This window comes from Camarhynchus parvulus, chromosome 17, assembly GCF_901933205.1.
Source record: "Camarhynchus parvulus chromosome 17, STF_HiC, whole genome shotgun sequence".
Lineage (NCBI taxonomy): Eukaryota > Metazoa > Chordata > Aves > Passeriformes > Thraupidae > Camarhynchus > Camarhynchus parvulus.
The window spans coordinates 8,993,764-9,017,562 of NC_044587.1; the positions used below are offsets into that span (position 1 = coordinate 8,993,764).

At 50.1% G+C, this 23,799-nt stretch overlaps 2 protein-coding genes across 2 annotated transcripts in view; both read right to left on the minus strand.

Moving 5' to 3' along the window:
• Window positions 1-921, minus strand: part of LOC115911036 (collagen alpha-1(I) chain-like) — a 93,118-nt gene extending 92,197 nt beyond the window's left edge. The window contains 1 exon segment of the mRNA XM_030961703.1: window positions 799-921. Within this exon segment, the coding sequence (XP_030817563.1) occupies window positions 799-916 (118 nt within the window). The 5' untranslated portion in view covers window positions 917-921.
• Window positions 922-5,973: 5,052 nt separating this feature from the next.
• The window catches only part of LOC115910801 (voltage-dependent N-type calcium channel subunit alpha-1B-like), a 328,893-nt gene continuing 311,067 nt past the window's right edge, over window positions 5,974-23,799 (minus strand). The window contains 8 exon segments of the mRNA XM_030961242.1: window positions 5,974-9,792; window positions 11,437-11,648; window positions 14,113-14,290; window positions 14,292-14,321; window positions 19,043-19,153; window positions 20,519-20,645; window positions 21,674-21,804; window positions 23,215-23,324. Coding sequence (XP_030817102.1) covers window positions 9,265-9,792; window positions 11,437-11,648; window positions 14,113-14,290; window positions 14,292-14,321; window positions 19,043-19,153; window positions 20,519-20,645; window positions 21,674-21,804; window positions 23,215-23,324 — 1,427 coding nt within the window. The 3' untranslated portion in view covers window positions 5,974-9,264.

Below are 23,799 nucleotides of genomic sequence, written 5' to 3' on the forward strand. Positions count from 1 at the left end.
CAGGGAATGGCTCCCACTGCCAGAGGGCAGGGATGGATGGGAGATTGGGAATTGGGAATTGTTCCCTGGCAGGGTGGGCAGGCCCTGGCACAGGGTGCCCAGAGCAGCTGTGGCTGCCCCTGCATCCCTGGCAGTGCCCAAGGCCAGGCTGGGCAGGGCTGGGAGCACCTGGGACAGTGGGAGGTGTCCCTGCCATGGCAGGGGAAGGATCAAGCTGAGCTTTAAGGTCCCTTCCACCCCAAACCAGTTTAGGATTCCATGATTCCATGGTGTGAGACATCCAAGAAGGCACACACGAATCCCAGCAATCCCCCTGCTCTGTCCCGCGGGGAGAGGGACCCCTCCAGGCACCCCTGTGACACAGGGACCCCCAAAAAGCTCCGTCCTTGCCCATCCCCAGTGCCACCAGCAGCTCACGGGGGACGCCTCTCACCGTGGGCAGAACCGTTTTGCTCCATAACATTTTTGGCTGCCCCGTGGCCGGGAGGAGCACCTGGGGAGTCTCTTTCACCCGCACCGCCAGGAGCCGCAGCCGCATCCCCGCATCCCCGGGGGCGTCCCAGCCGAGCCCCTCTCCCCATCCCCGCACCCCCGGGGGTCCAGGCCGAGCCCCCCTCCCTTTCCCCGGATCCCCGGGGGGGTCCCGGCCGAGCCCCTCTCCCCATCCCCGCTCCCCCCTCGGCCGTGCCGGGCTCCCAGCGCATCCCACGGGCACCGCCCGCATCCCCCCCGGGATGTCCCCGCCAGCCCCGCTGAGCCCCCCGCACCCCCCCCGGGACCCCCGGCCGCCGGTCCTACCTGAGTGCAGCCCGGAGCCCGGCTCGGGGGCCGCCGGGCACAGGGAGAGGGCGCAGAGCAGCGCCAGCCCCAGCGCCCCGCCGCGCATCGCGCCCGCCGCATCCCGGCCCCGCCGCATCCCGGCCCGGCCCCGCCGCCGGGACAGGCACGGGACAGGCACGGCCCCGGCCCCCGGCCCCCCGGGCCGGCCCCCGCCCTGCCCCCACCGCCCAGGGGCCCACATCGCCCCCTCCCCAAAATCAGCCGCGCCGGGGATGAGGGGTGTGTGTGGGGGGGGGGGCTTCTCCTCCCCCCCGCCCCGTGCGGGGGCTGCGGGTGACAGACGGACAGACAGACACAGCCCAGACACGCACACGCGGGGTCTGCAGGGGTTGCTGACACCCCCTCCTGTGCTGGTTTGCCCTCCGCAGGTAAAGGAGCCATCCCACATCTTCCCTGCCCCAAAAACTCACTGCGAGTGTTCCTCGGGGTGCTTCACCCCTCAGCCGTGCCCGGCTCCCCCTGGGGGCACCGGCCCTGCTCCTGCAGGGGGGAGCCCAGAGCAGCTCCTGCCCGCGCATTTTGGGGTGAGCGAGGCTCCCCAGCTCTCCAGTGAGAGCTGGACTGGGCATAGCCCCTCTGTCCTCAGGGTCTGGGCCAGCCCAGCCCCTCACTGGGGCCGTGGGGGGTAAATCTGAGCCAGGCCAGGTCCTCCCCAGCCACGCCACTCTCCTAAGGGGAGGTGTTTGCAGCTCACCCCAAAAGGGAGCACCCCAGTCCCACTGCAGACCCCCATAGCAGACCCCACGTGCTGAGCTCTCCAGTGTCCCACTGTGCCCCACGTGTGACAGAGCCCTGGGTGCTCACAGATCCTCTGGGGGGTTTTGGCTCAGGCCCGTGGGAGAGGCAGGCTCATTCCCAATCCACGATAACATTTTCCCTGCAGCAATCATGCAGAGACACAAAAGACTTGGGAACCTTCAGCAAGAGACAGGCAGCCAAACTCCAGCTGGACATCCCTGCCGGGGAGCAGGAGATGCTCAGGAGTGACACCCAGCTGTCATTTTGTCATTTTGCTGGTGAGTGCCACACCGTGGCATTGGGAAAGAGATTCAGGAATCCCCACCTGAAATCCTGCTCGGGATATGAGCCAAGCTCAGTGCAAAATGTGCTGTGCCACCTCTCTGTGCCCCTTCCCAGGGGCTTCCCCTGCCACACTGGCTTGGCTTGCTGAGGAAATGAAGATCAGACACACTCCAGGAGCCTTTGCTTTGCCATGGAGAGGATTTTATTTGTTAAGAACACGTGACACGGGTTTGCCTTTCCTTCCACAATCTCACTCATTGATTCCCTTGGGTGTGACCATCTGTCCCAGCAGCACATGTCCCGTCCCTTGGCACCCCACCCCTGCTGGGGGACCCGTGGGACTCTGCCCTCTGCTCCTTGCATGTCCCACCAGGTCTGGTTTTGGTGGATCACCTGCACAACCAGGTCTGGTTTCCATGGATCACCTGCAGAACCAGGTCTGGTTTCTGTGGATCACCTGCAGAACCAGGTCTGGTTTCCATGGATCACCTGCAGAACCAGGTCTGGTTTAGGTGGATCACCTGCAGAACCAGGTCTGGTTTCTGTGGATCACCTGCAGAACCAGGTCTGGGTTTGGTGGATCACCTGCACAACCAGGTCTGGTTTAGGTGGATCACCTGCACAACCAGGTCTGGCTTCTGTGGATCACCTGCAGAACCAGGTCTGGGTTTGGTAGATCACCTGCAGAACCAGATCTTTCCAACACTCTCCAACCCACGAGGAGGAAAATCCCCTTGTCAAATTCCCAGGATTCCTGTGCCACAGTCCTGTCTCTCAGCTCAGCATCCTCTTTTTAACCACCCTCTCATCTGCTGTGACACAACCACATCCACGCCCTCCGCAGCCCTCGGAGAGAAAATTCAAGTTTCCACCCCTCTGGGTGTGCCAGCCTTTTGTGCAGGAGTAGCTGGACAAGGATGACACCCCCTCCTCCTCCTCCTCCTCCCCTCCCTCTGTGTGTGCTGGGCAGAAAAAAAGGCTGCCAGAACCCGAGAAATAATAAAAGCAGACACAGACAAAGCCAGGGCTGGGATATTCTGTTTCAGATCAATGACAGAAAGTGGAGGTGAGGCTAAAAATGAATAAACTCCAGTTATTGATACTGTTATGCTTTGAATTAACAGCTCTGCTCCACCAGCTTGTTCCTGCCTCCCTCCTTGGGTGGAGGGGCTCCATTCTGTATTTCCATCCCTTCTCTCAGGGTTTGGTTTGCTCAGATCTCCGTTCTCCTGCTGACTCACCCACCCCAAACTTCTCCCCCAAATATCTGCACAACCTTCTCAGAACCTCAGTGCCTCAGTTGCTGCCATCCCTCAGTCCCCAAACCTTCCAGCATTTCTCTTACTGCTCTCCCCTTTAAATTCTCCCCGAGTGAATTCCCTCCTAGGGGATGCCAAATTCCCAGTGACCCCTCCCCTCACTGGGATCCTACTAAAAAACTGTGGATATAAAAAAAATCCTGCACACCCCAGTGACTCCAAGCATGAAGGAAGACACAGAACAACCTTAACCTTGTCCTCACTTGCTGGGTGACCCTGGGCAATTTAGTCCCTTTCAAGGGTCTCAAGTGACTTTTTTTTTAAATCACTTAAAAATGCAAAATTTGCCTCTTCTGCAAAATATTTTGGAATGTGCTGAGTGACAGTGTTGAGTGGAGGTTTGTTATCACCATCAGGCACTTTCTGAAAACGGTGTTTTCACATCCTGGAAAATATCAGGAGATCTGCTTAGGCTTGATAAAGAGGGATGAATACACTGAGATGAGTAATCTGTCACCTTGGAGGGGATGTAGGAGTCTGTGGGTGCTGTCTGAAATGTGGCTGGAATGAGGAATCAGCAGATGATCCCAGCTTTTCACGCTCCAGGAAATAAAAAAGCCAAATTCCCTGAGCTCTTTGAACTCAGGTGTGCCTGAATTTTCTGCATCCCAAGACAAATATTCCAGGGAATGACTCTCAAGGCTTTTGAATCGGAGTTTTTTTATTTTTTTCTGTTTCCCTAGAAAGTAGAAAAAGTCTGAAAATGCTACCCCCTAATGGCACAACCGGGTGTGGGGTGCTGGCCTCAGAAAAGCTGATCCAGGTTTTATCCACAGGGAATGAAGGGAATGGAAATTGTCTGATTGTGTGGTCTCTGCTAGAAAGATGTGCCCCTGGGGGGGCAAACACCCTGACAGCAAAATGCTCCACCAGGAATGGGATGAGAAACAAAAATAAAGCCGTTTTTGGGATTCAGCTGAACTCAAACCCAGAGGTTCCAGCTCCAGCATCTCGGGTGTGGGAGATGCTTTGAGTGTGGGATCAGGGATGCTGCCTGTTCCAGCTCCCTCAGCCCAGGGCTCAGGCAGGACCTGGAGAAGCTCATGGGTTCATTGCTGCCTTGGACCCAAAGAGCACAAGTGGAATAAGGAGAAAGGAGAAAAAAAAAAACTTTAAAAGGGCAGAGAGTCACCAAAAGGCTTTTAGGATTTTAAAACTCATATGGGGCTGTAAAGTGGGTTTGGAGGTCTCTGTGATCCAGGTGTGAAGGGGAAAGGTTGTTCAGCTGGTCCCCCAGGCAGATTCCAGCTCCCCAGGTGGTTGTGGTAAGCAAATCCTGCAGGGTACCCTTGGTGGTCAGGGTAGACACTGATCTACACTGATTCCCAAATCCTCCACTTCAAACCTTCCCTTGGAGCCTGCTCAGAAATCTCCATTTCATGTTTATTTGGGATATTTCAGAAAATAAAAATCCTACTCTTCAGTGTCATCCAGCCAAGAACCCCAAAACCTGCACAGACCAGGCTGCAAGCCAAGGAAAGTTCTCCTGCCCCAAACCTTGCTAACCATGAACTGTGTGACCTCAAGCCAAACATCTCCTTCCCAAGCTCCAGCCTGACCTGGAGATCAGGGGCTTGAGGACCTTTTCCTTTCATTCCACACCAAATCTCAGGTGAGACCTTGGGTGGTCTCATCACAGAAAACTCGCAACAAGAGAGAAGAATCAAGACCTTGTGCTCTAAAAAGTGCTCTACAGCATCCAAGAATTTCTGGAGAGTCCTTGGTGTTGTGTGACACCAGAAGACACTGAGAAGAAGGAACACAGTGGATTTCTGTCCCTGGAAAGGCATGAGGGGGATTCTCCAGTTATCCAGAGAAATGAGACGTTCTTTCCTTCTGTCCCAACAGCCCTTGGGTTTTTCTACTCAGTGCAAGCCTTGGAAGCACCAACTCCCAATTAATTCCACAAGGATGATTTCTCCAGGTGTTACAGCAGGGCCTGGGCACGTGACAGACTCTTGACACCAATCCAACCCCTCAGGCTGCTGATTTCTGAGGGAGCCCCAGGAACTCCTGCAGGGAGTGGGGCCAGGGTTCAGTCAGGGTTGGAGCCAAAGGAAGCCACACACCCAGCACATGGAATAGTCTGGGTTGGGTTTAGGGTTAGACCCTTGAAAGGTCCATGAGTCCAACCCTACTGGGATGAGCAGGGGCACCTTCAGCTTGTCCAGAGCCACATCCAACCTGACCTGGAATGTTTCCAGGGATGGGGCATCCACAGCTTCTCTGGGCAACCTGTGCCAGCATGTTACAGAACTCTGTTAAAAACCTGGCAGGAATCAATCGCTGCTGGGGGATTTTAACCCTCAACTTTACAGTTCTGCTGCCTGTTGGACTCCTGGAACTGCCATCTCCATGCTGGATCCACACAACAAATTTCCAAACGGCTCCCTACTCAAACGGAGCATCTGTGAAGCCTCTATGGACAAAAAAACCCCACAGATGTGGCCAATTCCTTGCAAAATGCCAGTTTGGGATGCAGTTTCTCCCGGGCTGTCACTCCTGGAGGTGGGCAGGCCCTCGGAGCCGGCCCTCGGCGCCTCCCGCTCAGCAGGCACACCGCACACACCGTCTGGGAATTGCTCAAGTTGGTTTTTTTTTTGCTAAGTTTTTATTTTAATTCAAGGACTTTGCTTCATACAAAATGGAATTGTAGAAACAACTGCAGAATTCAAAGTTTGGCTGATAAATATTACTCAGGCAGCAAACTAGGCAATCACAGAACCTTTTTTTTTTTTCTCAATTTTTTTCTCCCTTATTTTTTTTTGGGTAAAGTTCCACTTGTGTTGCATGGTTGGAACTTTGATCGTTTTTCACACTGTTTTTTAAATATAAAGTTTTGCAACAAACCCCCAAATTTATATCAAATATAATTAAAAATTAACAACTGATGAATACATTGTATCAAAAAAGTACGAAGATAAACATTTTCCATGCACATACTTTTTATAGATATGTATATATGTATATATATTACATGCAAACATTACTTATTCAAAGTACAGCCACTACGAGACTGGTTCTGGATGCAGAAAACTGATCGGTGCAATTCAAGTTTGGCAACTCACTATGAGGATTCTTGGAAAGATGGAGAGACAGCAGAGAGGCTGTAAAAAAATGTCAGGAAAGGGTTATGGATAATTGTGGTCAGGCTTGTCTGTCACTGTCATCGACCCCTACGAGGCGGGTGGAGGATTTGGACAACTTGAGATTCTTCTTTGTGTTCTGCCTATGAATTGGGGTGACCCAAAGCTGTGTTAGTGCAGGGCTGTGGGGTTGGGGATGGAAAATGGGAGAGGAAAAGGGGGAAAAGACAGAATTATTCCGTACAGAAAGACATCTCTGTTGCTTTCCAGTGTGGGTACAGTGTTTGCATGCACGGGCAGAGAGATGGTGTAGTCCCTTCCCCTCGACTTCCTGCAGTAAAATAGGAACGTTCCCTTGGAAAATTTCAAATAAGGTGTTTGTGCCTTCATTTCAGGAAAATGTATAAAACATTTGGTCACAATCGTGCTGAAGCCTGAAACAGGAAAATCCAGCAGCTAAAGCTACAGATGGATGAAGGTCTTGGAGTGGTGGTGGGGTGGGTGTGTGTCCGGACGTGTCATCTGGTTGCATAGCCCTCCGTTTGGGAATGCCAGGAATGCCAGCCGTGACCTCTGGCTACCACACTGCCTTTATTCCGAGTGCACACGAGTACAGAGACAGAGATACAGACAGGAGTTATCCTTTAGCAGAATCCAGGGATGAGATCGGCCAGAGATTGCTACTGAACAGAACAAAATTAAAACAAAACACCGGAGGGAACAAAACCGGGTTGAGTTTCCTCAAGAGAAGAGCTACAGGAGATGTGAAGAACCACCCTAGAGCAGACTGCTCCTGCCTGAGGCTGACAGACTTTGCTGAGAGCATGAGAGACCTCCTGAGCGTTCTGGTGGCATCTGATCCCCTCCAAGCAACCCAGGGACAGAACAGATCGCCAGGGCCAGTGGGATTTCCACCCACCCTGCGCAACCGCTGCACCTGGAGAAGTTCCACAGGTCTGGGGCTTGGTAGATCCTCTGAAAAAATTCACCTCTCCAACCCTATCCTCTTTCCTAGCGGCGTCTTTAGGGATGTGCCCAGCACCTCCCACCCTTCCTCCTTTCACCTTTTAACCTCTCCATGTCCTCTGGCTGCCCTGTGCCCCAAACCAGCCCTACAAGGGCTCAGCAGAGCCCTGGGCAGGAGGTCCTGGCTGGGCTTTGCCCCCAGCCTCCCTCCCCGCCAGCACAGCGTGTTTGCCCTTTTCCCAGGCTCACAGTGCAGGAATCCACACGGGCACAAAAGAAAGAAACCAGCCAACACAAGAGTCATTGCAAGAACGCAGAAATCTCATCCCTGAGAATCAGAGTTAGAGGTTTGGATTATTATTATTATTATTATCATCACTTTTTTTTTAACCTTCTCCTATCAGGCAATAAAAACAACTCACTCCAACTGCCCTCCACACCAATGATGCACGGCCAGAGCTCTCTCAGCTGGCCTGTGGGAGATGCTGCTTCTCCTGCAGGAACACCCCTGCAGATGCTGCCCTTTCCCACCTGCAATTTCCTCCACTGGGCAATGAGACAAGGCCAGCTTTGTTTGCTGCAATCACTCCCCTCTCACCCATAAAAGTATATCTATATATATATATTTATATTTCTATATTCTAACCAAAAATAAAATAGAATAAAAGGCCAACCAAACCCAAAGCACGTTTGCCTTCCCCGCTGGAAGCTCCCAGCCTGGGGCACAGTGACCCCAGGGCCCCTCCAGGCTCCGGCTGCTCGGCCCCACACCCTCTGCCCTCCCCACGCTCGCCCAAGCTCTGATGCCTCGAAGCAAGAGGTTGCATCGTCACTGTGAAAGATTTCAAAGGTTAGGCACTTAGTAGTGAACAACTGGAGCATTCGGTAGAAACGGTGGGACCTGGAATGACAACTGGACTAATTCTCTACAGAAAGAGGAAATTTTTTTTCTTTTTTTTTTCTTTTTTTTTTTTTACTGTACAATTTACAAAAATGCACACAATGAAAAGTTAAAGTTCTATCTAATAGCTTGATATAAAACCAATAACATTTCTTCTTCTCAACCCTACGCTTTTTTTTTCCTCTTTTTGTTTGGGTTGTTCTTTTTTTTTTTGTGGACTTTTTTTTTTAAGTTGTTTTTTGCTAAATCAAGCTTATATTGTAAACAAGACAAAACAGTGAGGGTGTGTTGCAGTCAACAGGAGAGAGGGATGGATTGAAAAGTCTCAGCAGCAAGGAAACAGTCCTTACAAAGGAGCTCTCTTGTGGCTTTACCGTGTGTCAGTGTGAAGGACCCGATGTGGTAAGTGACATTGGAGACCCCCAGGGCAGTGGTGTCACAGCAGGGTCAGCTTGGGGTGGCACCAGCTCTGCCCTAAAGGATTGCAGTGGCTGAACATCAAGTCCCAAAGGACTGTCCTTTGTTCTGGGCTGTGTTTCTCCTCTCCCAGTTTCTTGGGTGCATCTCTTCCTTCTCAGCGCTCAACGAGACAAAATGGGGGGGGCAAGCATTGTTTGCGCGAGTCCTTTTGCGACCCCCGGCTCCCACCCTGGCAGGGGGGAATTATGATGGTGAATTAATTAAGAAATAGCTCAACAAAACTGCGCCAATCATGAGAAGGACCCACAGTTCTGCTTTTCCACCGTGGAAGGTGAGGATCGCTCTTCTCCCGGCTCCTCGCCTCCGTGGCCGGGTTGGCGCCTGGTGCGTGTCTCGGGACTAGACAAGGCAGTGGGGAGGGGGCAGTGAGGGATGTGCTCCTCCCGCTGCCTTCCCCAGAAGGAGGGAGCCTTCTTCCTCCATCTGTCTAGTGCAAAAAAAAAAACCAAATCAAAAAGGAAAAAACTAAAGAACTACAGAGGAGAGAGAGGCTGCAGGGGCATCTCCAGCCCTGGGCACTGAGCAGTCCTCATCAGGGCTGCCCTGCCGGCCGCCTCTGGCCCCGGGCCCCCACGGGAGCTCCCAGCCCTCCAGATGATAAAACTCATCCTTATTAAGCACGCACACCTCGCAGGGTTCCGCTGAGCCACTAGCACCAGTCATCCTCATCGGCTTCGTGGTAGTAACTGCGTCCTCTGGCGCCGGGGCCTGTGTTGAGCCCCAGCGTGTAGTGGTACCCGTTGGGCACGCGGCGGATTTGGTGCGACTGCGAGGTCAGGGAGGAGACGTAGGAAGTCCTTGAGGAGCGGCCCGAGTTGGTGGCCACGGCCTCCTCGAAGGTGAGCGTGTCCTCGGGCGCGGCGCGCTGCGGGCTGTCGGCGGCATCGTCGCGGTGGCCCAGGTAGGGGTCGGAGCCGATGCGGGCCACGGCGGGCGGGGGCGGCTGCTGCTCTCCCCGCAGCAGCGCGTTGTGCTCGGACAGCCCGCGGCTCAGGCGGCCCGGGGAGAACGTGGGGGTTTGGAAAGTGGTGAAGTGCACGGGCGAGGAGTTAGCGGTCTTGTAAGTGATGCTGGGGCGTGGGGTCAGTGGAGTCTGTGGGAGCTGCCTCCGACCCCGGCAGGGGGTACTAGCACCAGATGTCGACAGCAAGGGGCTCCCATTAACTGAACCACTGCCCTACATCAAAATTGGAACAGAGCAAATCAAAAAATAAAAAAAGGGAAACACCGGACAAACACAAAGGCAGGCAGGTATCAAACAGAAGGAGAAGCAACAGAAGGCGGAGACGAGTCACAAGAGGAAAGAAAAGCAAAAAAAGAGAGAGTTTAGACAAGCACAGTCGGGGCGGGAGGTTCTCGAGAGATAATTCAACATGAGATGTGAAGAGCTGGAGAGTTCAAGTCTGGGAGCAGTAGGAACAGAGAGGGGCAGAGCATCGGTAGGACGCAAACTGGCACACAGCTCCAACAGAGGGGACACTGCCCAGGGGAGGCACCCACAGCATACAGGGCTCAACATGCGCCTTACCTGGCCTGGGAGCAGCTCAAAAACCTGAGTTATTGGGGGTTTTTATGAATTATTGTTGGTTTTTTTACAGTTTTGCTTTGGGGTGGGTTTGTGCAGAACTTCACCCTACAGTTGTGCATGCTGGGTTTGTGGGAGATGACCCTGCCCACAGGAGGGGGTTGGAAAGAGATGAGCTTTAAGGTCCCCTCCAAATCAAACCATTTTAGGACTCCATTCATCTATTTCTGCTGCCAAAACTGGATTATGGGTTGTTATTATTATTATGGATTCTGCATGGAAGGAGGATCTGGGTGACTGTTTTTTGCAGGTTGGGAATGAAATGCCTTTGGATTAAATAGCCAATTTCTGAAAAAATAAACAACCAAAAGCTTTTTGGACAGGCTTTAACAAGTCCCTTTAACAGAAATGCATTCACATTCCCCTCTTTAATATTACACATTTGATTTTGGAGGGGTAGAAGGGTCTGGCAGCTTCCTGGGTTACTAATAATGCCTTGTGAGAGCGAACTAAGCTGCAGTAATTCACACAAATGCCACAAGTGAGAGGAAAGGGGCTGTATTCCCATTTCTGTTTACATTCTCCCAAGGCAGGACATGAGGGCATTGAAAAATCCCTCAAGCCTTTCCCAACCTAACATTTTGAGACCAGACCTTTAATTTTTAAAGAGCACTTTTTCCTTCCTATCAACTCATCAGGCTGTCAGTCACTGCTTGTTCTGCCCTGCCTGGCTCTCCCATTGACCAGGAACATTCCAGCACCCTGGGGAAGCTGCCCAGCTTCTCCCAAGGACCTGAGCACCTCACAAGTACAAAAGGAGAACTAAATTTTAGCCTGGAGAAAAGTAAGCTCAGGGAGGACCCTTTTGGTTTCTCCAGCTCCCTGACAGAAGCATGGAGCCAGGTGGGGGTCAGGCTCTGCTCCCACGTAAGAGGAAACAAACAGCCTCAAGTTGTGCCAGGGGAGGTTCAGGTTGGACATCAGCAGGAATTTCTTCCTGGACAGGCATTGGAAGGGGCTGCCCAGGGAGGTCTGGAGTCCCCATCCCTGGAGATGTCCAAGGAAGACCTGGACATGGCACTGTGGGCTGGTGACAAGGTGGGATTGGGTACAGCTTGGACTTGGAGAGTTTTTCCAACCATGGTGTGAGGCCCCAAGCAGGACCTCAATGGCTTTATCTGCAACTGCCTGACCCTCCTTGTCCTTTCCACCTCCTCTAATTTAAACAAAACATGGAAAAGGTGCACAAACCCCTGGCAGAGCTCAGGGCTGTTTCCCCACCCTGCCTCTCCTCACCTGTCTGTGTGGGCCGTGCTCTGGGCCCCCGTTGGGTGAGGTGGGCCTGCTCTGGTCAGCAGATTTGGGCTGGGCACGGTCCCGGCTGCCGTAGCGGTCGCAGGAGTAGAAGCGCTGCTTTTCGGAGGAGGAGGAGGAGTGCTGCTTCCTCTCCTGGGAGCGGCCACGCTCCTGCTTCTTGTCCTTGGAAGAAGACTCTCCAGACTGGGCTACTGAAAGGAGAACGTTGGGTAGGGGGTCACCAGCGTGTTGAGATATAAATTTTAAGGAATTTAGGGATTTTAGAGGAGCTAAGATTTTAGTCAGAGATAAGCTTTTTTGGAGTTAATTAAAATAAATGGGTAGGCCTTGATGAAGTTAAGAGTTAGCAGTTAACCAATAACTGATTGCTTGTCAACACAATGTTTGGTTAGCTGGGTCTATAATGAAAAATATAGAAACTGATAAATAGCATTTAGGAACATGAGACAATTGTAGGCTTCCTCTGTTCTGAAACCAATTGAAAACAGGGAGTAGGAGTTCTACCAAGGGTTCGTTTGTCATATTTGCATTTAAAAGGTAGAAAGGTCAGATCGAGAAAGACTTCATTTACTTCCTCATTTTGGGACCACTCCCCATGGAAGGGACCACCGACCCATTTCAAGGAACAAACTACTCATGCTTAATGGCTTTTGAACTAATTACCACACGAAGTGGGGAATGAGATGTAGCAGAGTTATGAATATATTGGTATTTGTATTTTGGGTATTCAATGCCTGAATAGATAAAAGGACTCTGTGATCACCTGTAAATTGCAGTGTGTATTTGGGAGCTATCCCACAATAAACACACACTTTCTAACTTTAACCTGTTAGAGAGTTTCTGTCCATCACAGTTGGATATTGGTACTAGATCAATATCTGTATTTTTTTAATAAATCAGTATGTGGGGTGGGGAGGTCCTTCCATGCAATCAGGACCCCAAATCCCACCTGAAAGGAGGGGGACAAGGGACGTACATCTCCTCCCTGACCTCCCAGGGACAAATCCTCGTTGGCAAAGTGTCACTATAAGACACGAAAAAACACAAGCGCACAAACTGCTGCTCTCAAAGTGAAGAAAAGGGAAGTTCATTTTCTGACTCAAACAGTTATAGATTTCCAAAGGAGACAGTGGATTGGAGGGTGACAGTGCCACCTCTCCAATGACACTGGACAAACCAACAGTCCATCAAATTTCTCCTCTTCCATAAAAGAATGCAAAACAATAAGTTATTTACATAAAGTGTGTGAGAAAGTGTAAGAGCCTGAATGAGGGATGCGGAACTCCAGGCAGCTCTCCAAAATGCAGTTTATTCCATCCAAGGCGTCACAGCAGCCCAGGGTGGTGGGTGACAGAGCTGTGCCCACAGCTGTCAGCTCCAGCTGCAGGCAGCCTGGAGACCCTTTGGTTTTGGTTACAATGCATTACAGACTTTTCTTTGCTGAGCATCTTAATACAGCAGAACCAATCTATACCTAAACTATTACCTATAGCCTATCATAACTACTATAGTTACCATATTCATGTTACTGTTCTCCAATCACTAAAAGTTAGTACATTACAGTTTAAGCTAGAAGTTGTTTTTCAGTTTTCTTGCAGTGGAAAATTCTGAGACCTTTTCTCTACTTGCAACTTTGCTGACTTGTTTGCCTGTGCTCTCTTTCTGCTTGGTAAAAACATCTTCTTGTTTGGGGTGGGTTTATCCTTTGCTCTAAGCCACAAAAACCCCTTCTAACTAACACACCCTTTGCCTCCTTGGTTAGCCAGTAAGACTGGCTCAGCAATTCTTTTCTTCTATATCTTGCTTCCATCTCTATTCCTTCATCAGACTCTACATTTAAAAATCTTTCTGCTAAGCATCCATATCTGTGAGACTTTCTTGTCAAACTTTCATCCTTCCCAACAAGAAAGTTTGTGTTGCAGATTGCAATGCAAGATGTTTTCCATTACCATCTGTATGGCAGATTATCTTTTGTCAAGTGGGCAGTTTGCCTTATCTCTCTCTTTGAGTGACCACAATCACTCCTCCCTCGGGAGGGGACATTGCTGATAACATCTATTGAATGTCACTGCATGACTGATAAGAACTGTAACATCCCATTGGGAGATGCTCCGCCCAGAGGGAGGAGCCAAGCATTGCTACCCAGATATAATCCAGAGGTTTTGAGACACCAGGACGGCTTTCTCCATGAGATTCCCCAGAAGAACAGCAGCTGCCTCTTCTTCCACTGGATCTTCAGAGGAAGAATACATCCTTCTCTACAGATCCCCCCTTGCTCCAACAGAACCACCCCTGACACTGCAGGAGGACTGCAGCCACAATTTTCAATGGGACTGCCACCAACAGCCTGACCAACAGGGTGTCAGGTTGGGTTCTGACTCTGTCAGTGTTGCATTGTTTATTTTATCCTTTTATTTTTTTCTTCCCTTATTAAAGAACTGTTATTTCCTGCTCCCATATTTTTGCCTGAGAGCCGCTTAATTTAAAATTTATAGCAATTCGGAGGGGTGGGGAGGGTTTACATTCTCCATTTCAGGGGAGGCTCCTGCCTTCCTTAGCAGACACCTGTCTTTCCAAACCAAGACAGTTTGCTACAAGAATGTAAACATCAGAAGGCTTAGAAAATCTTAAAAAATTTTTAAGCAAAGCACTCACCAGCTTGTCCATCAGCCATGTGATGGGCGGCCCTATCCAAGGACTTCTGCTTCTTCTCTTTGCGCCGGTGGCAGCGGTGGTGGTGGTGGTGGTGGCCCTGCTCCGGAGGCATGCGCTCCAGGGAGTACTCGTAGAGGTGCATGGCGTGAGGGCGCTGCGGGGCCAGCGTGGAGACCGAGGCGCTTCATGGGGCTCGTGTCCGGGATGGGCTGCGGGGAACACGGAGGGACACGGAGCGGGGTGAGGGAAGGAGCCGTGCCCCGCTCGGCTGCCTGCTTCCCAGCATGGAGGGGGTTAAACAGCCAGAGAAAGGGGCAAGGAGGGCAAGGAGAGAAATGGTTAATTGGAGACAAACGGATGATTTTTGGGATGTGGATTGAATGTGAAATTTGGGGAGGGAATGGGAGCTCCGAGTGCCAATCCATGGGGATCACACACAGGCAGCACTTCACAGCACACCCAGCGGGGAGCTCAGCAGGGACACGGGGCAGAGCAGCAGCCAAGCACCTCACAGGGGGAATTCTCCAACACCAGGGGCACCCACAGCTGCTCCAGGGCCTGCATCCCAAAGCAGCTCCAAAGAGGAAAGCAGGTAGCATTGCTGAGCACCACACGGAGGGGGAGAAAAATCAGGAATCAGGGGAGGTACAGGCCAAGCCACCAGGAAATTCCTTCTATCTCCCTGCAGTGAACACAACTCCCATCAAACATTTAAACCTCTCTTGTCCCACCATCACTCCCTGAAGCCCTTTGCCTGGGGCAAGGATAGTATGTACATCCTGCAATCCCATCAGGACATCTCCAGAAAGGAATACCTGGGTTTGCTATTGCTGTTTTTAAAACATTTGTGTCCAACCATCTGGGCACTGAGAGCTGTAACAGCACTGCTGGACCCCTTCCCTGTGCCAGGGACAGCTCCAGACCCTGCTCCCTTCCCTTTAGGTACAAAACCTTACAAAGGTTCTGCAGAGCCTCAGACAAGTGTCCTGCAGGACAGCTCCTCTCACAGCCTCTGCCCTGGGATAAAGCTCAGAAAACAGGGACAATTCCCACATTTCCTTCTCTGCTGGCCTCTGGCTGGCTCTGTGTGGAGACAACAGCTCATCCATCCTCTGGATGCTTCCCTGGGTCTGTCACTGCACCCCAGCCGTGTGCCCGAGGAGAGATCTCAGAACACAGTGCTCCAGCTTGACAGTGAAATTCAGGATGTTCCCCAGTCCCTCAGCCTTACACTTGTTTGAATTCCCAATCCAATAAGTGCCTCCAACACCAGTTCTAAGGGAACATTTACTCTGCTCACTGTAACCTTTCCTAAGAGCTCTGCATTATTTTTCCTGTCTGCTCTCTTTTGTTTGCTTATTCTGAAATCCAGATCTCTGCTTCCCTTGTGATATTTACCCAAGGCAAAGCCAATTGTTTCATAGCTCTGCTCATTATTTTGAGTGGGAAAACCACTCTCCCTCCCCTTGAGGGCAGATTATCCTGGGTGTAAAGGCACCATCTGGGCAGCCACCCACATTTTGGTGCTTCCCACTGAAGGGCAGCTGGGATCCTGGTGCTGGAAGGTTTTTATCAGAGGCACAAGGCTGGGATGAGGGAGCCCAGCACAGCCTGTGGTGTGGCCCTGGAAGCACCAATTCCATCAGCAGGACCATGTTAATGTCACCTCTTGTGGCCCTCATTTGTGTGGACAAGAAATTATACTCAGTAGCTTCCTATCTGTCCTTGTTTAGTGCTGAGCCTGCAGCTGGAGGAAGGCAGGGGGGCTGTAAACTGGACAGTCTGATGGGCAAAAATATGGGAAGTGAAATATTTCCTATTAAAAAACACATCCAGATTTTCAAAATCCATACAGGGGCTGCCATAAAGAAAGCAACAGAAAAAACCCAAACAAACAAACAAAACAAAAAAAAAAAAAAAAAAAAAAAACCTCCAAACAAACAAACAAAAACTAAACAAACAAAAAAAAAACCCACCAAAAATAAAAAAAAAAAAAAAACCCACCACCACCACCAAAAAACCCTACATAGATTGACAAGAAATGAACACTTCTTTTTGGGCTTTGGTCCTGCTTCCACACTTATTCCAGGGACAGAATTCCCAGTGACACGAATCAGTGGCAAAGCAATCAATCCTTTTTCCATAAACTCTGGCAAGGCTCTTGTTAAGGGAGGCACAGGCTCCCAAAAAGCCTCGGGAGACTGCATGCACCCCTGCAGAGAGCTCCTAATTGCTTCTTCATTACCAACCCCAGTGTTTTCACTGCCTAAATTCCTGAGCAACGAGGCATGAAAATAAACAAAGCAAACAAATAAAAGCAACCCACCCAGCCAAGCCCTGCTAGCAGAGCGAGCAGCGTGCAACCAGACAGAGGGAAAAGTGTGGGGGAGAGAGAGAGCGGCTGTGCCTGAGCGACTCCAGATGAGAGGGGAGAAAAGTCAAGGGTTAAAGGAAGGTTAATTAACTCTTAAGGTGAATTTAATAGGATACAATTTAGTGCAAACTACATACTGCCAGGTAACTCCCAGGTGACCGTGCTTTGCTCCTCTGCAAACAATTCGGACAAGGTGAGGGACATTATTGGAAGCAGCCCCACAGTACAGCCAGTGTCAGACATCAGATGTGCGGCAGACACCATGACGACCAGGGAGGGAGGTGATGAGGGCAGGACAGCAAAGAGGGAGGGTGGAAACACAGGAGGAGGGGTTTTGTTAAATAAGTGGAACATAAAAAGAGAGAAGCGAACAGAAAGGGAGGCATCCAGGAACAGAAAGCGTTGCAAAAGAACTCAAAAGTTTGGGGAGGGGCAGAGCAGAATGTGAGAGGGAGGGTGGGGGGCATGGAGGGGGAGACACACACAGAAAGGACATCAGTTATTCACCCAAGCTACAACCACTGAACATTGTATTATAAATGAGGTTAGATCTGAGATTCTGGGCCTGATTCACACCCAGGTGTGGCACGAGGGGCAGTGACACGCTGGGGACACAAGCCATGCTTCTGTCAGGGACACTCCTGCGATATCTGACTGACATGGAGAGGAGCTTCCCAAGGGAAGGCTCTGCCAGCTGCACTGCCAAGGAAGGAGGAGGCTGCCTGTGGTCTAGGATAAAGGACAGTTTCTGGGAAGGGGAAAAGCTTTGCTTCGTGGGCTGTTGCTTTTATTAAGCACGGTGAGGAGTGATAATTCCGACAATCCCAGGGCTCACAAAACGGCCAGGAGCCAGGTTGGAAATCCTCTGGCTGGCAAGGAGCACCTCCAGCATGTTGGCACAATTCCATCTGTTGGAACTATTGCTGTGTGTCCACAACACAGGGTTTTACTTGGGGGTGCAGCAGATCCTTCACATTCTGCTCCCTACAGAGAGCCACAGAAACAGCCCAAGGTGTGGGAATCCACAAAATCAGATGGTTTTGGGAAAGCTGCAAAAGGCAGCCTCAGAGACAGCAGAATTGTGATTAGAGCTAAGCAGTAGCCATGAGATTGGTCAGCAGAAAAATTATTGAAAAAGTAGAAAAGCAAGAATAAACAGAACAATGGTCTGTGTATTAATGCTTGCCTAGAATAACTCCCTAAGCTACAGAAAAGTCTATCTAGCAAGATATTAGGAAGGTTGAAGCTTAATAATGGAGCTCTGTGCATTGTGTTTTAAGGCTTACAAGCAGGTATTGTATTTGAAATAAGCATTGTTTAACCAAAGGTACATGTGCTTATAGTGATTGGATAGAACTACTGTCAATGTGCTTTTGCTTTGTGTGATTTGTCAAAAAACTTTTAAAGTGAGTTGTAACATTAAGTTCTTTTTCTGCTGCCTGGGATGTGAGCTACTGACATCTTCCCATGGTCATAACCATGTAATGAGACTGATGCTGGAAAATAAAACAGCTCAAGACACGTTCCTAGCAGTCCTGTCCCGTTTGTGATTTGTACAGAGACCCCAGGCTGGTGATACAAGGCCAGGCTGCTCCCTCCTGGCTGTGTGAATCAGGCCCTGGGGATGAGGCAGGACACGAGTGGTGAGATGTTGTGACACAGGAGACAGGATGGTGGCTGGGCAGCACTGGGGACAAACAGCAGCAAATGTGTGAAATGGCCAAAAACGACCTGTGACATCATACACGCTAAGCAGTGCCCACAAGCTGCTGTGAAAGTCAGCTCCATGAGGAGATTTCTTTGAAAAAGTCAGCTAAATAAATCAACAAGGGAAATCCTCAACACCAAATTACTGGCCAAGGTCACAGTACAGGAAAAGACAGGGAACACTCAGTGTCCCAGTGCAGCTCCCTGGTAGTCCCTGTGCCTGCTGCATCCACCTGTGTGTGCCACAGCACATTGCAGCTTTTTGGAAGGATAGGGCACAGGAACACAGCTTGGCTGGTTGGATAAACAACACACAACTAAAGGGACACGTGCCCTCCAGGAACACAGCCTGCAAATGGCCTTGTCCCTAAATAGTGACCCAGACACTCTTGGGTGGCCCAGCCAGCAGGATCATCCTGGGCTGCTTTGTGCTGCTAGCAAGGAGGAGTAAACTGGGGACAGTGCTGTGACTGCACAGGATAGCTGCCACATCCTGCAGGGGACACTGGCCACACCCTGCAGGGGACACCCCAGCCACACACTGCAGGGAACACCCCAGCCACACCCTGCAGGGGACACCCCAGCCACACCCTGCAAGGAATCAAGGCCCAATCCCTGCAGGGAATCCCCAGCCACACCCTGCAGGGAATCCTGGCCACACCCTGCAGGGAATCCTGGCCACACCCTTCAGGGAACCCCCCTGCCATCCTAGGACAAGACCTGAATTCCTCTCTCCACATCTTTTCATGCCAATATTCCCAAGCCAGCTCCAGCCTATGACAAGCAGAGAGAAGATGTTGATATCTTGGCCTGCTCCCAGTCTCCCACCATCACATCCCCACCTCTCACCTGGGTTTCAGCAGCCAGGCGTGGCATGGAGGCTGCACGGCCCTGGCTCTCCAGGCCTGGCTGGGGCTCTCCATTGGCAACTGTGGGGCTGATCTCCTTCATTTCTACCACCTGATCAAAACATGGAATGGGTTCAGTAGCAAGAACAGCAGCATCAGATCTGAAACCACCATCAGGTTCCTGAAGTTTGATTTGACCGGGAAGAGATGCTGGTGTGGCAAAGAGAGCAACTGAAGAGCTGTGGAGTGTTGTAGTAAGGTAGAAAAGTTATAAAGAAAAGCCATATAAAATCAGGCTGCTCTGGCTGGCCTGTAATTTCTTCTAAGTCAAGCCAGCACTGTGCAAGTTCCCATGTGAAAGCAATCCTGGTGTGAGCAGTTCATTAGCATGACAATCTGTTCCTGGGTTAAAACTGTTTTCATACAGTTTTATAACAGTTTTTATACAGTTTTATAAGAGTTTTTATACAGTTTTGTAACAGTTTTTACCTGTTAGATAGAGAAATGAAAACTAACTGTACAAAGAACTTTTCCTGCACGTACACACCAAGGGTTGGAGTGACCAATCCATGCAGAAGAACAACTTGTTACTGACCAATAAAGTGATTAACAAGAAAGCTCCTGACCAATGGGAGCCACACATGAGGTCTGTAAAACTGTATAAAAAGGAGTTCTGTGAATAAAGAAGGGGCTTTTTGCACCATGAATAAAACTGAGTCCCATGTGATTTATTCCCATAGTGGGGTGCCCAGGTTACTCTGTCCTCAGCCAGGACATCCCACAAGCAGTGGGATGAACTCTTCCACCAGCCAGGAACCCCAGCTGTGACCTTGGAAACCCCTTAGGTCATTCTAACCAGAAACCCCTCACCTGAGCTGGGACAATGGGATTGGGAAATGGGAAGAGAGAGCCTGAGGTAACCTATGGCAGCAGGACAGAATTCCAGGAAAATCATGTCCAGATTGGCAGTGGGACCTGCCAGGTTTGGGGTTCCTCCACAATGCTCAAGCAAACAAGAGACACAACAATGCTTGCCTCAAGGGACAGATCTGCTAAATTCAGGTCCCTCTGCCTTCACCTGGATTTTCTAAACACTTTCTAACACTTCTGAAAATCCACCAGGGCTCTAAAATCTCCTGCACCTCGCCCTATCTTCATCTGCGTTTTCTAAATATTTTCTAAAATTTCTTAAATTCTACCACAGTTCTAAAATTTCCTGCATCTCATCCCATCTTCACCTAAACATTTTCTTAAATTTCTGGAGTTCTACCACACCTCTAAAATCTCCTGCATCTCACCCCATCTTGACCGGCTTTTTCTAACCATTTTCTAAAATTTCTTAAATTCTACCACACCTCCTAAATCTCCTGCGTCTCACCCTATCTTCACCTGCTTTTTCTAAATATTTTCTTAACTTTCTCAAGTTCTCCCACAGCTCTAAAACCTGCACCTCCCCCTTCCCCCTTCATTTGCTCACCCTCTCAATGGGGATCTCCTCGGAGTGGCCTCGCTCAAAAGCTGGGCTCCTGGTTTCATAAAACACGTCCTGGGTGCGCTGGGTCCCCCAAGAACTGGACTCTTTGATGCCTCCCTCTGGGGGTGGCCTGTCCAAAGAAAAAGAAGGAAAAAGATTCATTCAAAGAGATTTTGACAAACCAAATTCGAGCACCCTTTGAGGTTTCACATGTGCAAATCAGTTGCAGGATGGGCACAGTGGCTGGTGAAGCTCTAAGGTGCTCTGGGTTTTTCTCCTGTAGAGCCTGAAGATCCCATGAGAATGAGGAAATCAAACCAACTATGATTTTTTTTTCAATAATTAAGGAAAACAACTTCTGCCATTTAAATCCTGCTGGACAATGAAGAATTTGGGAGTTCAGGCTGATTTTTTGTGCAGGACCAGCTGGGCACTGGTCAAACACCTCAACCATGCTGAAGTCCCTTCAGCTGTTGAGTCTGGTGTTGGTTTCCCCATCAGGATTATCTGGGATGTTTAAACCTCAGCTGTCTGTCACTAAAAATCCACAGTGCTCATGATTCAGAGGAAAATCACCTGCAGAGCAGGAAATGGAGAAATGATTAGAGATCACTGTCATCAGTGTTTGGAAAGCTCTCCATGAAGGGATCATTTTCCCAAAGAGACAAATTGTGCTGTGGCAACTTGTTGTTGCCCAGTGCAACAAGCTCAAGGGCTGAATTTATTCCCAAGGATCTTTGGCCTCCCAAAACCTCACTGCTGGGGTTTGTTTGGTTGTTTTGCAACAGTCCCAAATTCCTGTGAGCAAACTCACCCTGGGCAGCTCCCAGTGAGGATTCATGAAGGAAACACCAAGATCTCAACACCACCAGCACTGGGATAACCACAGTGGGAGCAGAGCCACCATGGGAATTGTCCCAGCCATGGTGAGAAGGGGCTGTTGGTTTGGTGTCACCAGAGCCACCAATGGTAGATGGGGTGACCCTGAGGTGTGGTGGCTCTGGAGGGGGATCAGGGATGACACAAAGGTGTGGTGGCTCTGGAGGGGGATCAGGGATGACCCTGAGGTGTGGTGGCTCTGGAGGGGCTCAGGGGTGACCCTGAGGTGGGGTGGCTCAGGGGTGACCCCGAGGGTGGCTCTGGGGGGCTCAGGGATACTCACAGGGCTCCCCATTGTTGAGGGAGGCCGAGCTCTTCTGGCGCAGGAAGGCCTTGGCGTTGCTGAAGGCCGCGGGCTGCGTCTGCTCCAGGGTGGCCTTCAAGGGGTGGAACAGGGACACTGGCCCGGGCTGCCAAGCACAAGGGAGGGGTGTCAGAGCTCGGATGGGCTGCAGGGCTTTTCTACTCTGTGAAAAGTCCACTTTGCTGCCCTGGGACAGCAGAAAGGCCACACCAGTCTGGGCACAGCGGGGAGAGGCTCTGAGGGACACCTGGTACAAGTCAAGCCCTGCTGCAATCCCCCCTCCCTCCAAATGCTCTTCCAACTCCTGCTGCAATCCCCCTTCCTTCTGAATGTTCTCCCCAAGCCCTGCTGCAATCCCCTTTCCCCCTCAATGCTCTCCCCAATCCTGCTGCAATCCCTTTCCCTTCAAATGCTTGCCCAAGGCCTGCTGCAATCCCCCCTCCCTCCAAATGTTCTCCCAAACCCTGCTGCAATCCCCCTTCCTTCTGAATATTCTCCCAACTCCTGCTGCAATTCCCTTTCCCTCTGAACGTTCTCCCAAACCCTGCTGCAATCCCCCTTCCTTCTGAATATTCTCCCAACTCCTGCTGCAATTCCCTTTCCCTCTGAACGTTCTCCCAAGCCCTGCTGCAATCCCCCTTCCTTCTGAATATTCTCCCAACTCCTGCTGCAATTCCCTTTCCCTCTGAACGTTCTCCCAAGCCCTGCTGCAATCCCTCTTCCCTCTGAACGTTCTCCCAAGCCCTGCTGCAATCCCCCTTCCCTCTGAATGCTCTCCCCAGTCCTGCTGCAATCCTGTTTCCCCCTAAATGCTCTCAAGCCCTGCTGCAATCCCCTTTCCCTCCAAATGTTCTCCCCAGTCCTTTTGCAACCCCCTTTCCCTCTGAATGCTCTCCCCATCACCAGAGCACAGCAGGGAATTCCCAAATGGATGTGGATGTGGCCAGAGGAGCAGCACAATTCCAGTGGCTCTGGATGGATGTGCTGGAGCCATCCAGGTGTGGGACAGATCTCCACCCTGTGCTGGAGATCAGCTGGGTGCTCATCCTAAAAACAACAGCTGTTTGTTCTACTGGAAGTGATTGGGCTTTCAACGCCAGTTGTGTGAAAATATTTTCTAGAATTTGTAAAATTTAGAGCCAAAACGACTTGGAATAATTCCTATTTTCAAAAATAACTTAAACCTTCTATAGTCAAACTACCAGCAGCTTTCAATAGTTCTCTGGCCTACCAAGGAAATCTTTTGGTGTGCCCTAGGCCACTTTTAAACACGCTTTAGACTTTCAAAGATCAGTTGTTCCTTTTTTTGAGAAGATCTTTCTTTACTGCAAAAGGCAACTGTAACAATTATTTTTTAAAAGTATTTTTTTAGAGAGACTTTTAGGAGAGATTTCCATTTTTGAGCCAGCATTTTGAAACCCTGCCTGGAAGAGTAGCCAGACTTTCTGGATGAATCCTGCTAGTGATTCTTGTTAAAGCTGCCCAAGAGGGAGGATGGAAAAACCCCTTTTTGTACCTGGCACAGGCCCCCAGGGGGCTGGACTTGCTCCCTGCTGTTCTTATTCTGCTTGTAGAAGTCAAATATCATCAGGGCTGCATAGACCTTCCCCACAGTCATTTCGTCAGCTGCCAGATCATGGGCAAAACATAGCAGAGCCATTCCAAGGATGAAGAGAAGACAGGAATAAGAAAAAAAATCAGCAAATGGTGAAAAACGGGGAGAGGAAGGAAGCAACATGAAAATTTTGAGAAAAATAAAATTGTATTAATAAAATAAATAAGAAATTTCTTATTAATAAGAAATTATTTTATTTGATGAATAAGTTAAATAATAATTATTATTATTTATTTTATGAATAAATAAAATTTTATTTTATGAGAATAATGAGGGAAAACAGACACAGAAAAGTAGGGAAAAGAAAAAAAAAAACACAAAGAAAAGGTTACAACAGATTCTTCAACCCTTTGCCTGTTGCTGCCTTGCCTTGGTTTGGAGCTCTCTGTGGCAAACACAGGGATTGTGTACGAAAAACCAGGCAGGAAAACTCAGTGGCATTGTCAGCACTGCTGAGAGAATTCCTAAATTCATCCCAGACTCCCA